The sequence below is a fragment of the Gobius niger genome (assembly GCF_951799975.1).
Source record: "Gobius niger genome assembly, chromosome: 15".
Lineage (NCBI taxonomy): Eukaryota > Metazoa > Chordata > Actinopteri > Gobiiformes > Gobiidae > Gobius > Gobius niger.
In genome coordinates this window covers 11,805,309-11,820,293 of record NC_136866.1, presented here as the reverse complement: position 1 = coordinate 11,820,293, position 14,985 = coordinate 11,805,309, and the positions used below count along the sequence as shown (strand labels likewise).

The 14,985-nt window shown below is 41.2% G+C and overlaps 2 protein-coding genes across 2 annotated transcripts in view; one reads left to right on the top strand and one right to left on the bottom strand.

The window, feature by feature from the left end:
• Window positions 1–8,292, bottom strand: part of scara5 (scavenger receptor class A, member 5 (putative)) — a 51,782-nt gene extending 43,490 nt beyond the window's left edge. The window contains exons 1-3 of the mRNA XM_079572022.1: window positions 8,114–8,292; window positions 3,117–3,234; window positions 590–718 (exon numbers count right to left, since the gene is read on the bottom strand). Of these exons, the coding sequence (XP_079428148.1) occupies window positions 590–718; window positions 3,117–3,228 (241 nt within the window). The 5' untranslated portion in view covers window positions 3,229–3,234; window positions 8,114–8,292. The remainder of the gene's footprint in view (window positions 1–589; window positions 719–3,116; window positions 3,235–8,113) is intronic.
• A 1,017-nt stretch (window positions 8,293–9,309) lies between these two features.
• Window positions 9,310–14,538, top strand: LOC306974829 (sterile alpha motif domain-containing protein 12-like). Its single transcript, XM_079572224.1, has 4 exons — window positions 9,310–9,347; window positions 13,337–13,481; window positions 13,724–13,864; window positions 14,290–14,538. The coding sequence occupies exons 2-4, from the start codon at window positions 13,361–13,363 to the stop codon at window positions 14,304–14,306; spliced, it is 279 nt and encodes a 92-aa protein (XP_079428350.1). The 5' UTR covers window positions 9,310–9,347; window positions 13,337–13,360; the 3' UTR covers window positions 14,307–14,538.
• Window positions 14,539–14,985: the final 447 nt, after the last annotated feature.

Here is a 14,985-nt window from a genome sequence, read left to right as displayed (position 1 = left end):
GCTGATCTTGTTAAATGAGTTGTCCTGGCATCGGCTGACTGTCGTGTGCTTGTTTTAGATGCCGTTTCAGCTTCTCGCGGATCCAAAGTGATGTGACACTCGTGGAAAGTGGCCCACTGTCCGGTTATTTGAATTGGAAGCAGGAAACTATGAGCTCAGAGTGATTGCAAATGCAGGCTCCTGTTACGCAACATATTAGCTCCTTATCAGCGGACTTCCTTTACTACAATCAGGTAGAGACAGATCTATTTACAATCAGTTCCGCAGATAATCCAGAGAGGACAATGAATTTCCAACATGCAGTGGGTTACCGAAGACATTTATTGCAGTTGGGCCCATGCGGAGGATTTATGTCATAGTTATTGTAGGGCTCGAGGAACGGCGCACTTTGCCTTTCAACACTTGCATATAGTTTGTCTGGATATTACGGTTTGTTTACTATATCCAGTTTCCGCGCTCATGCCTGATAATGAAAGCCATGTGACTGTATGGCGGCGATGATTTGCAAAACTTTTACACATCAGGTCACAACAAGTCCCACATTCAACACATTTCAACAGAAACGAAAAGAAAAAAAAACCTTGATTACCTGCCAGGCACAGGCCCAGGATGGTGAGGAGGACCAGGATGTAGAGGGAGACGATGGCGTATTTAATGGCTGCCAGAGAGTTGGGGTGTCCGCAGCACTGGTCCTGCTTCCTGCGACGTTTACCGGTGCCTGGGCCAGATCAGAAATCATAGCATAAGGGTCAGAAGGGACGTCCGACATAAACCCGGACCTGTGCTAAATCAATAGAAGCAGATAACAGAGCTCTGTGACATGAGAAGGGGAAATCCCAGCACTAAAGGCAGACTGCTTGTAGTTAGCTTTACTGTAATGTCATTTAGCCTCCATGCCTTTAGTGGGCAGTTCAAATATAAGCCAGATTTCTCGCTCGGGCCCCTGCGTGGTTTCACTCGGAGCATGACAATCATATTTCCTGTGTATGTCCCGATGTACGATGAAGACCATTCACTCTTGCACGTGCCTAACACAAACACAGCTGGCTCTCATGTACTCAGGAATGTGTCACATGGTCGGTATGTACAGGAACCAAAATGGCACCTGAACACTCTCTCGGTTTACCCTACAACTGCCCAGCTGACTTTAGTGGGAGAAAAAAAAACAAATCACACCTTTTATCCAGCCTTGTGATGCAGTATATGACAACACGAAATGCATGTAATGGAAAAGCCTGACATTCTGAGGAAATGCTTCATTTTCTGCACTGGTAACATTTACAGCTCTCAAGTGTCTGAGCTGGCCAGGTCTGTGCCCGGAGTCTGGTATCAGTCATCTCACACACTCCGCCTAAAAGTATACATTTGCTGCTCCGTAACAAAACACAATGTTTTATAGGGGGAACAGAAGCGTCAGTGTGTTTTAAACTGTATACAAGTCAATTAAATAGTTCATTTGACAGAGAGCAGAGCCATATCCATTATGCTCTTGAGGGAAATATTAGGAAACTTATTAAAGCTGTGGTAATTTAAAATGCGTAGCAACCTGATTTTCATAATAAATGTAATAATCGACAGTAACAGCAGCAGTGTAAGTAGTGGTTGAAGAAAGTAAGTGTTCTTTATTCTCTACCTGTCTCCATTCCTGTTTAATTGAGAGCAGCCAGAGAAACAGTGTGTAATGTAAACATATTCTGATGAAATAAGCTGTGTTTGTTGTTACAGTGAAGGTTTCCTCAAACTGACATTTTCATCCCAAATATTGCAAACATTCATCTATCACAGCAATGTAAACACATCCTATTACATTATATAGAACTGCTGCCTCTGTCCACTGTGAGTGTGGAACAAACATGGAAACAGGAACACTAATTTCGACAAAGACCATCGAAATCCTGTTTTCTTTACAACTGCAGTGTGAGTAATGGACTGGCGGCCGTTATGTTTACGGACAATTTATGGATATTTACATGGATAGAGGATTGTTTGTCCTACTTTATCTTTGTGCATATAACACACTTTGAAAGGGTAGTCTCCATAAACATATGCTTGTGTTATTAACATAAAAAGCTCTCGTGTTATTGGCAGAAGTGATGGATTTGGAAATAGCTAAACAAAGGTATAAAAGGAGAAGATCTATGAGGATTTCACGTAAAGCTTGTGCTGTGCACAGTTTACAAATGAGATCAGGGAGGACTTTCCATTATTTTATATTGTGTGTAACCTAAAGCATACAGCTACTCACTTTGTGCAGCTATAGCTTTATTCCCCGATTTATTCAGAACTTTCCAAATGCTTAGTTTGGTTAATGGATCCAGTGCATGCTATAGTTGTGTCCTTGGGCAAGACACTTCACCCACCTTGCCTATGCACATGAATATGATGTGAGCAAGTGGATGGGGAGGATTGATGGTGGATCCGTTGACACAATTTGGCAGCTGTACCTCTGTCAGTCTATCCCAGGGCAGCTGTAGCTCCATACATAGCTTCATTGTACTGTATGTGAAGCGCTTTGTGACCATGTCTGTGTAAGGCGCTATATAAATAAAGCTTTTCTTCTTCTTCTTCTTCTTCTTCTTCTTCTTCTTCTTCTTCTTCTTCTTCTTCTTCTTCTTCTTCTTCTTCAGCAGCCCTGCACCACTAGCTTGATTCAATGAATTTGACATTTTTCACTTTCCTTATTTGGACACCGTCTTTTCCATTACGTGGTGACTTGTTTATTTGTGCATCGTTCTAATTGAACTTTCTCCAGGCTGTGGTAACCCGATATGTCCAAGAGGGTCAGCTGTTTGTCGGCCGCTAGCTGCACCTGCTCTCACACATACACGATTCACACTTTGGAGCAGAGGACAGATGTGGGACGTCCCGCAAGCTCCGCACACAGAACAGGGGCCAAGCTATGACGGCACGGGGCTGGGGTTTGGCTGACACGCGAGTCTGTATTAGTTATTAATGCAGAGATGTGTATTCATTGGAAACATAAAGTGGCTTTTACGGTAAATGTTCTTTTGGAGGGCGAAGCCAATCGTCAATGTTATGTCAGGTGAGGGGAAAACAGATTGACTAGTTACAACAGTGTACATTATGTGCTATTTTGTTGCATGTTTACGGCTTACCTTCGTCACACAGGTTGAGTTTGGATAAGTTGTGCCCGTCGTAGGCCTCTTCGTACATAGACCCGCTCTCTCTCTCCTCGTATGTGCTCAGATACATGGCCTTGTTCTCCATCTCCTCCTGTTTGATCAGAAAACAGCAGCATTATACTAAAGCCACGCTCACACTGCTGGGAATGTGCATCACGCATACCACTTTGTGCCATAGAGCAGCGGGACCACACATTGTACAAATAGACTTTTCTAATCCCCCGGTGATGAGGGTGTAATCTAAGCTGTAATCTTCAAACAGCTTTTTTTTTTGGGAGACCTTAAACTAAAGAGTGGCAACTTGTCTCCAGCCATCGCGAGATCCCCAGCTCAAAGTGATAAATATACAGAGCCCGGATTGAAGTAAGTCCAAGAATAATATCAGCAGGAAGTCTTGGGGTATGAGGCGGCGGCGGACTTCACACCACAGGCAGCGTTGAGTTTTCAGAGGATGCAAACGTGAGAATAAAATGGCACCCAAAGCATCGGGAAGAACCACCCAGTTTTGGAAGAGCTGAAGAACATTTGGATTTGGATTTAGGTGATGAACTCCACTCCTCTTGACAAGGGGTTTAAAATTTCAATGGTATTTTTCTGGATAAATCAATCGGTTTGCCTCTCCAAAGATCTGCCAATGGACTGTAAAATAACAATGGACATCCCCCATAGCATTCAGTGCAGGCTAACTGAAGCTCATTCATCCCAGCAATTTGACTGCATTTTTGGAGCCAAATCCAATATTTCGATCGCAAATTAACCGTTACCAAATGAAATCAGATGATAGCCGTTTCACCACATGCAACAAGGGTCGCTTTAGGAGACTCTGAGATGAGAAATTGCTTCATTATCTCCTGCTGGCTCTAAGTGAGACACAAGCGCTGTGATCCATGACTGTGATATCGCCTGAAAGCTCAGTCTCCCAGTAAAATAAGTCACACTCCGGACAGTCCAAACTCATAAGGGGGCTCAGTGGGGTTCTTTGCGGGGTCTCCTAGCAACAGTGGCACCAGCCTAAATGTCAGACGACCCCTCTGTCCTCTCGAAATGAGAAAGTCCAGATAAAGCACTATTTGACCACTTTGTCAAACACTCCCGGGTCCGACTCTCGCACGGATTATCTGCGTGTTTGATTTTGAGTCATTCGGCGGCCATGTTTGCTGAGGCCTGGGAAGCTGCTGACACCCCAAAGAGCAAATGTACTGTTTCTAAAGTAAATACTGTAGGCAAACTTTAGGCGGATTGAAACCCGAGGGACATTTATTATTCGAATAAGACCTGCCAGCGACTATGGGCGTTTGGTGAGATCAATAATTGCTATAGAGAAACAAATTTGTTCTTCATAATTTGGCAGGCACAATCTTAGTCTGCACCTGCTTCCCATTGGGCGATAAAAAAATCCCCTGGGAGTCTATTTGGACAGGCACCAAAACTACATCTGCCATTATAATTTTCCACATTAAGCTACGCTGTTTATTTGTGGTGAAATTTCGAACACTTTACTTGTCTTCACCAATTGGAAAGCCTCGCATAAATCTAACTGCGAGCCGGTGCGTCACATGGTTGCATTTACAAATGAGCTCCTGGGAGATTTCACATGCCGCACCTGAAATACAAGTTATGAGCATTCAGGCCAGGTTTTTGCAGACATTTCCGATGTCGAGGATGAAGTGTAGGAGAGATGAAATTGAGTAGTTATGCCTGCATGCTGGGAACATTCAAGGGTGTGAGCGGCATGTCTGATTGAAGTAGTTCAGATGTCTTCTTAGTTTTGTTTCGACATGTCACTTGTGGATATTTATCACATATGGTTAGACGGATGACAAAAACTGTGGGAACGCTACAATTCTCCACACATTCCCCAAATACATCAGTGTGCGTGGTGAAATCAGAAGCAAGAAAATAACTGTACTGTGAAATATAGGGATTTTTGTTTGTTGTTTTTTCTAAGGTAGCTACTCTTTGGATACACTAGAAAAAAAAGAAGAGAGATTTAGATATCAAACAAGATACATTGATAGAATTTTCAGATTTTCAGTCTTTTCCCCCAATCTACAGACCCTGGAGTCGTCAACACCACTGGCAAAACTCTTTTTCTCGCTTTTTATCAGCTGTTCAGCAAATGGACTTCCTCAGGTGTGTTAAGCGTGTTATCCAGGTCTAAACCCTGTGAATATTGGATGTGAACCTTTCTTATTCCTTTAATAGCAACAGGATTTCCTACTTTCCTACAGCTTTGACCAACAGTGCAAACAGATGAAAATAAGATATCTGACACAATCCTTGTATGGGGAATAACATAGATGACTGACACTTTAGTGGAATTTCGTTACGTGTTTTTTTAAAAACGGATTAACTTTTATATGGCGTCATTAGCCATTACCAAATATAGTCATGGTGCTGTGTGATCTGACAACTGCTTTGAAAAAAAGTCTATGCCGGTATCAATATACACAGAGCACTTCTATTATAATAAGATACATTTGGTAAACTTCCTTGGAAATCTATATGTTGATTCGTAGACTCATTTTGCATATGTTTTATGTGAGATATGGCCTAAAATCTATATCGTGATATAAAAAAGAAATATCATGATAACGATATATTTGACGATATAATTGACAATGGACAAACAACTTCAAAATCCCAGCCTCACGCCTATTGGGAAGATTAATTCAGTGATTTAATTTTTGTTTTTATCGGGATACTCACTTCCTCGCAAATATGATCTACTCAAACATTTCACATCCTTCATTTCATTTGACTTTTTAACCACCTGTCCCCGTGTTCCACAGTCAGTAGATCATCAAAAAATTATATCGCGATAACGACATCCAATACGATATTTCCCATCCCTACTCTCCACAGACTTGGAAAATGCACATTCTACAATCAGTTGCATACTCCCTATAGCTGGATTGGAGCATTCAACCAGATATAATTAACATATTCTCAGCCTCCGATTGTATAATTTCCTAAGTGGCTTTGGAGATTTTTTTTTGTCTCATTCTTCTCTACAAACACCGCTGTATCTTCAGGTATTACTGGCTCTGCTCTCAGCCAATCAGAAAGCTTGTTACAAACAAAGAAATACCTATGAAGTGTTTTTTTGTGCTTCCTAGAAAATGTGGTAAAACATAGCTTAGACAATTATGCTTGGAGGCTTTCATTATAAGAAAATGTATAAATATTCATAGGTTTGTTGTGTTTATTTCAGCAGACATTCTAATAACGCACTACATTCTTCCACATAGAAGGTCCGGTCACACATGCCGCATTATCGTGTTATTGTGAGGTTCCCTATTCTATGCATTGATGAACATAGACTGCAGTAACAGAGGTTCCCTAAGAGAGAGAGAGAGAGAGAGACGGGAAGTAATTATCTTGTCATGGTTTGTCGCGTTGCCAGATTGGGCCTTCACTCCTCCACGCGATTGTCTGCAGGTCACAGAGGCAGTGCGGGTGGTCTGTCTGCTGCCCCTGCACAAGGATAGTCCCAACGCAACATGATCAACTTCATTCAGGGACAGGTCTCTTGCCTTCCAGACACTGGGTCAGTCTAATCTAAGCCAGAAAAAAACGATTGATTCCTTAGGCCACATCTGTATCTTGATTCAAATGACAGAGGATTCTCAAGATGCTGAAATCGCCCCATATCCAAGCCTCTCATAAGTTATTAACAGTGCCTCCATGATGACAATGTTAAAGATTCATCTCCAACACAAGCCCGCATGAAATTTTAACATCAAATCACTTTGCATTAGAGGATTTCTGATGAGGCCTCTCCTGCGTATCTGAATGTGCGGATCCATCCCCTCGCATCACTCTGCCCAGTCATCCACGAGATCCACTAACCCATTTCTCTGCGCAATTAAAGGCGGAGAAACTTCACACATGAGCGCTCAAAAACAAAGTACACAACAGCGCACACACACACACACACACACGGCTCTGCTTCTGCTCTCATCCATTCATGTCAACCACAAGTTTCCTGTCGGAGAAATTAAACCAATATCCCTTCTTTTAAATAGAGCTACTGTTTGCTGCGATCTGTTTAATCTCAACACGTGTCAATTGACATTCATTCTATTCATGATATTCACTCTGTTCTACTCAGTGGAGATTGCTTTACCAGAGCGCAAATACTACCTGACCCGTATTGAGCCAGCACTGATTCTTTTGGCTGGGGCGGTCTCCAGGTTTGATCAGGCACATGCTGGGGTCAGCGGGGGCAGGCAGGTCCGGACTGAGGGTACAGATTCGATCCCAGACGACAACAATGCATGTTTTTGTTAATGCTGGCTTAAAATATGTTTGAAATATCACCTACAGAGGGGCCACTAACACCATCGTACCCTTTGAGGTTCTCTCAGAAGCTCCTGTGACATGTAAAAACACACTATTCTGTAATATTCTTTCACTTTTTACACTCTGATTTCTTGAATACACAATCATTTCTGCTCTGTGGACATATGGTGATTACCTAGCCATCAAATAGTAGGATTTTAAGTCTTTTCGAATAGGTTCTATATTCATTTGCAACTTGACGCCCCAAACAACTTTATGCTCTTGATGTTGCCCTCGGTCCTAAAAAGGTTGGTCGACCCCTGACCTCCAGCATTTCCCATCAGCCTAGTACATGTGGAAAAGTTATTGGTCAAGTGGAGTGCTATTATTACTTGTAGAATGACATCTCATGCCTTAGTGGTGATGGGAGTGATAACAGTTGGTGTCATAGTTGATCCAAAACTTTGAATCATACACATATAGCTAGAAGTTGGAGTCTATGGTTATGGCTGTTTGTTTGAGCTGTAGTTAAGAAAGCAGACACACATATAACCCACAGATAACATTGTAACAACACAATGAAAAAAGGACCAAAACTTTGAGGCGAGCAGATACGTGCAGCCAATTAAATGTACAGTCAAACATACCACAATACATTTAGTTCTGATAATAAAGCAGGTCCTCACCGTGTTTTGAGTCAGCTCTGAGGAGGATCACTGCTCCAGGTTTGTCATCATCCTCCAAATTGAGTGTCCTTTGTCTCTGCCGGTTCCACTCCTCAGATGTATCACCTTCAAAGCTGCACCTCGCGCAGCCTGTCTCTGTGTTTTCATCTGTGACTGGAGAACACGCGCTGAGCAGAGCCGCATATATATATACCCACAACATCAGCGTCACGTGACCGTCTCTCGCTCCAGCTGAGGCCCGTGGTCCTGACTGCAACAGCTGCGGCTACAACCTACAACAACCCGCGACCATGTGGCGGGAGGGGGGCTTCCAGACTGGACACGCGCGACCCCTATCGGTCATTGCGCTCACTTCAACCTCGTAAACAGAGAAATGTGTAAAGTGAGAAATTTTAGCCTTTCTGAAAACTTATTTTAGAGTTTACAAAGGTATTCTTAGTGCGCAGCTTGTTGTAGTATAGGATTCGTCTTGATTTTATCTTAGGCTATAGTTTAATCCGATCCAACCTCTTAACCTCCATCTGAACCGATCTGGCATTACCCAAATGTAAAAACTTATTGAAAAAAAAGCGTCAAAATGGAGACGAAAACGCACCGGGAAAGCAACACTAATAGAAAAAGCAACAACAAGGCTTTAAAAAAAAAAGGCAACACAAAATTACAAAAACGACGGAAAAACAAACGACGAAAACAAAAATGTGACAAAAAGTGACAATACACCCACAACAAAAAAGCAATGAAAAGCCCCCCCTCCAAATAAATAAATAAATAAATAAATAAATAAATAAATAAATAAATAAATAAATAAATAAATAAATAAATAAATAAATAAATAAATAAATAAATAAATAAATAAAAGCGACGAGAAACAGACAAAAATACGGCAATAAAGTTATGGAAAAAAAGGAACAAAAAAAAACTGCGGAAATGCAATAAAAAAAAAATTAAATCAGTTCTGTAGGTCTTAGCTTTTAAACGTAAGCTCCATCTGAGAAGCCTTTATTTGGGTTTTGCTGAACTGGAGAAAATGTGCTGGGTTAAATGCAGGGCGTGTGTTGAGTGATGTTGCGATGGACTGAAAACTTTCTAACAGTAATCTATAACAAACGGTCAAGGGCCCGAGTCAAGTTGTGGCTGTAATTCCTCGTTGCACCTGAAGGCGGCACAGCTGACTGCGGAAGTTGTGCATGCGTGAAGGCGGGGCTTAGCTCAGGAATGCACCTAAGCCGCTCAGGTAAACAACATGCTTTTAGTATTACACATTTCACATAAGACTTTGCGGTTACTGTTGGTACATTTAGTTCAAGGTAACAGTTCTTTTGTGCAGGCGATCGATTTGTTCCATTTGTTCACACTTCTTCAACGACTGTCGCCCTTCACTTTTGTCAGAAAACTTTGAGCCTCTGGAGAGAAAAAAAAGCAATACCACAAAGATCTCTCCATACAGTTAAAGTTTAGCTCAGGAGCTTGTAGAAAAGTAAAGGTAACCCAAATAAATGTAGACCTAATGCATACGTCCAAACTTTATGTGCAAGTTGTATTGTAATTCTCAAGGCTGCCAGAAGATGGTGCAACTGGGCTACATTTCCAGAATCAAAAACTAAATGCATAGCTTATTCATCCTTCCTGTGGCAAACAAACAGTAGTGACTCTCAGCATGAACATGATTCTATTTTTCACAATTATAATATCAGCTATGATTTATATATACAGTATTTTCAGGTTTATTCTGGACAATAGCCAGAAAATCACACGTATTATTATGACAATGAAAAACAGAAACCAAACTTCACTTCACACTTTAATGTCTTCAGACAGATTAGAATAAATGGTAGTTTTCTCCATAATGCCTCTATATGTCAACAGTGCAACCAGCTATGGACAGTATTTACTCCACCTAATCCCCATAGTAACTGACCTATGCAACCCCGCCTCCAAACCTAACATATAGTTTGCTAAACGGCATATAAATAATTTCCTACGTTTATATTTAGCAAGTATACGGAAAGCACAAATCGTGTTGTCTGGCTGAACAAAGATTGCTGCCCACACAGTCAAATTCCAGCCCCAGGACTCAATAAAACTGTTGAACCAGAAGCAGAGTAGAGTTTGTCTTACATTTACTGCACTGAGACACTGGGCCAAGGTTTACAGCCATTTCACCACTTTTACTGACGGCCGTATAACTTCAGATTGAGCTAGACACACAAAACCTATCTATTACTTTTCTTACTGCATATGAGGTTTCTTTACAAGTCCTGGGTCAGTTGGGCGCAGCCAATGCAATCCGAAAACACTCATTGCGGAGACGAGTGATGCGAATTCAGAACCAATGTGTCTTTGAAAAAATGTAAAAAGGAAAAGAAAACAGAAGCAAAATTTGAAAGCTTGCCAGAACAATATTGCAATACACTTTCCACAAAAACATTATTAACAAAACAACATTCAGCTCGATATGTCATCATTATCAGGGATTGAGGAAATTTGGATTTTTGAAATCTCTGTGAAGAAATCTGTTCAGTGCATTTCACTTAGTAGAAATAAACTAAAAATAGTGATTAGAATTAGGGATGGGAACCTCTGGCTACCTCACGATTCAATACGCGATACTTGGCTAACGATAACCGATACTGTTTGGTGCAACAGTCATCAAAAGTGATATATTTGCGTGATAGTGTTTGGTCCTAGTGTCTCTACTGTCTTGTCAAGGGCTGGGCACCGTAAGAAAAATGTTGAACGATACTTTTTTCGATGCCTGTACTAGAATATTTGTCATATAGATCCAGCTTAATAATGTTAATTTATTGATTTTCCTTCCATTTAATGTATTTTGCATTTGTATCATTTATTTGAGTTGAAACAACCAAGAAACTTCCTTTAATTACAAAATGGCAAAAAAAAAACATGTTTTAACCAATGTTTTTTTTTCAACATTTTTCCTGAAATTTTCGATATTTTCTTCCACTTCTTCCCCAATGTTTTTTATGTGTCATTCCTCCAATTTAAATTTCACGTTTTAATATTGTTTTCCTAATTTTTTCCCCAATTTTGTCCAACATTTCCCCTGTTTTTCCCCAATTTGATTCACTTTTTTCCACAATTTTACCCGTTTTTCCCCAATATTTTTTTAATTTCTCTTTTTAATTTTGATGACCAACAGCATCAAAACTTGAATATTAAGATGTTATACTTCTTTTCAGTACCTGCTTTCAATACTTACATTTTTTCGATACCAGTAGCAACTACCAGATACCAGACAGTTTTGCCTCATTATTAGCCGTGAAAGCAGTGGAGTGCCATTAATGTGCATTACCTCATTCATTAATATGCACGACATAATCAAAAGTCTCAATATCGGACTAAAAAGTATCGTTTCGTGCTGCAAAATATCGCATTATTTCACAAAGTTGATATATTGACACAGCCCTGAAGAGAATAGGCTCGTCTGAAGACTTTGTATCAATGTTGCCTCGCTGTCTTGGGAGTGTAGAGAGTGACTCCGGCTGAAAGATGGTTTGAATACAGTAACGATTACACGCACTGTCCTACACACGGAGGCCCCAGATGGTTTGGAAAGCAAATTGAGGATTCCTCTCTATGAAGCCTTTGTGCCACTGTGGTTGATGTGCTATTTAACTATTCATGACGGATAATAAACTTAACGTGGCGACTTTTTTTTTCCAATATTGAGTTCGCGGTAAGACAGCAATAAGCTTCCATTCCGACAGCATTGGGATTTTCTCTTGTGTTTTTCGCTGCTAACTTTTCTGCTTCCTCGCCCCGACAGAAAGGTCTCTACTCGGTGTATGTCAATTACTCCATTGGGACCTTGTTACTGCCCCGGCCAATCACCAGCCCCCCCTTAATTAACACAGGAAATTACATTCCTATATTTATAACCCAATAACTGGACTGGCCCTGTGAAAAGGTCACATCAACAGTTTAGCGCCGCTCGCCCTATAGCGCTGCGGCCCAGGAGGATCGGGAGGGTTGGAGGCAGATGAAATCGTCCGGGCAGGAGCAGGGCTTGAGAATCCAACTTTTTGGACCTGCGCGAGTCCGTGCTGCCAATCGTTATCTCAGTGGAATGAATTATTCTAAAGCAAGAAACAGGAGTGTGTTAAAGTAATGATTGTGAAACTGCCTAAAGGTTAACAATGTAGGCTGATGCCAAGAGAAAAGTGTGGAAACGAACCACCCAAAGGTATAGCAGGAATAGAATCTTCTCTCATTTAGCTGCGATTGAGTTTTTGTCAGAGCTGGTATTTCTTGAAAAGGACAAATGATGATAAACATTATATAAGAAATGGATTAACTTCAGTTTGAAGAGAATCCTGCCTGATCCCAGTGCATTCATTTTATCAACAACAATGAAATACTGGACTGTTCAGACGAGGGCTGGGTACTCTTAAAAGACACCAGTCTGGTAACGGAAAAAAAAGTTCTTGGTTCGACAAGTATCAAAAAAATCGTATATCTTTAGATCCAAGTTTTGATGCTGTTGGTCCAGCTCAAACAAATATTTCCTCAATTTTTCTGCCCAATTTCACCCCCCATCATTCCACATTTTTTCAACTTTTTTTTTGCCCAATGTTTCCCCCAATTTATTCTTATTTTTACCTATTTTTTTGTCATTTTCCCATTTTTCCCCCATTTTTATTACTGATATTTTCCTTATTTTCCCCAATTTTTCATCCATCCATCCATCCATTTTCTTCCGCTTTATCCGGGGCCGGGTCGCGGGGGCAGAAGTCTCAGCAGAGATGCCCAAACTTCCCGATCCACACACACCTCCTCCAGCTGTTCTGGGGGGACCCCGAGGCGACACCAGGCCAGCTCGGAGACGTAGTCCCACCAGCGTGTCCTGAGTCTTCCACGAGGCCTTGTCCCAATTTTTCAATTTTGCCCCCATTTTTCCCCCAATTTTTTTTACACAAAAAAATTGTGTAAAACAAAAAAAACACATTTCCTGACTTTGGAGATGCACATTTTGCAGATCTCCCAAAAATGATGTTCTGTTTTCTGGCTCTCTATGACAAATACTTGCATACTCGCAAAGGTATTTCATGTATCGGTATCGAAAACCAAGTATCGTTATGAAGCTAAAAGTAACGGTACCCAGCCCTAGTTCTGACTGATGCAGAGGCAGTCCCTGATCAAAGGAGTAAAGTGCTCCACTGACCAGACAAACTGTATCATTAAAGCTTGTACACACTTTTTCAGGGTGTTGCTGAGACGCTGAGAGAGATGGTCCTGCCCAGTCATGTGTCGTCCTGGTCAGTGGAGGACGTCCTGGAGTGGGTCCAGGAGCAGCACCCGACTCAAATGGCCGCTCTGCACAAGGCTATTCTCAAACACGGCATATCTGGTAATCCAACACATTTCATCACATCACCCTATTAATGTGTGAATGATAATACTGCAACTCCACCTTTTTTGTGTGTGGAAATACTGACTTGTATAAAATGTTAACCAAAAGTTTGAACAAGGATAAAAATGAGTCCAACTTCATGGGCTATTTTCGGTTGTATTGGATTCCCGAAGTTGTCGACAAGACCAATAGTTTCTTATTTTGCTCAAAAACTTGTTGACATGGCGCTCTCGCTGCAGGCCGCGCTCTGCTCAGACTGAAGGAGCACCACTTGGAGCAGCTGGGGGTGAAGGCGGAGGAGCAGCAGCAGGCCATTTTACAGGACCTGCTCCTCCTCCGGGTTCACGAAGAAATCAATGAGCTCAGCCAAATCTGCTCTGGTGAGAATATATTACTACGTACTATCGCTAATGCACAAGCTTTAGGGAACTCTTTGGATTACTTCTACTCCATTATGTAGCAACAAATAGATATTTACGAAGCATTGAGGCCATTGAGTGTAAGGAATGACTTGAAATATATAGTATCATGGTGTTATGATGTCAGTGGGAGGCAGAGGACAGGATGTTTTGTTAATTTGAATGGGAGCAATTGACTTACAGATACAGGTAGCTGCACATGTGTGGGTGTATTAGCAACATATCCTGTCTCCATTTGGACTCACTGTATAAAACCATATAGTTTCTGCAAAAGTGTTCTGAAAAGCATGGGATCAGTCTGTGAACATAAGACATTAATTGCGGATTTAAAAATCACATTTACGACAGAGGTGTTTTTTTTTTCTTCTTGTTTTGATTTTGTGCAGAATTTTTCTCCGAGTAAAAGTGCAGAGACAACTTGAACCATCAGGCGAAAAGAAATGTGTGATGAGACGCCGCAGACAATGAAGAGGATGAAAAATGGCTGACTGACATTTAAGAAGAGAAAGAATCCAATCGTGGAGTAGATTCACTCTGCTGCTGATTGATGGCTCAGTTCTGTTTTTGAGCTCTGACGTCGAATATGAGGGATTTTATTTTTTCCCCTCACCTTTTGGTAAGGTCTTTTACAAAGAAAAAAAGCATTAAAGTAAGAGTATCGCAGCAGAGATCTTTAAATATCGTCGACTGGACTTGTAGGACATATTAGACTGGTGACACACAGGCAAGAGATTCTATAGGCCTCGAGCTTCTGAACATAGACTCGATTGACCCAGTCCGGTCAACGATACTTGAAAACTACAGTGGAAGAGCTAACACAAATGGAAGAGTAGATTTGCAATGCGATTCGATTTGCGATTGTTGTATTTGAAAAGGATGAGTGAAGGAAGCTGTTACTTTAAAAAACAACATTGTCTTGCTCAAATGGCCCCACGTTAAAACAATACACAATAATCTACTTTCAAAGATATTTGGGTTTATGTGGACGGCTCCAGCCATGTGACTAAAAGAAGTTCTAAACATTTAAGAATCTGCTTTATGGAGACTCAGACAAACCTTTATCTGTTGCAGCTGAACCTGAG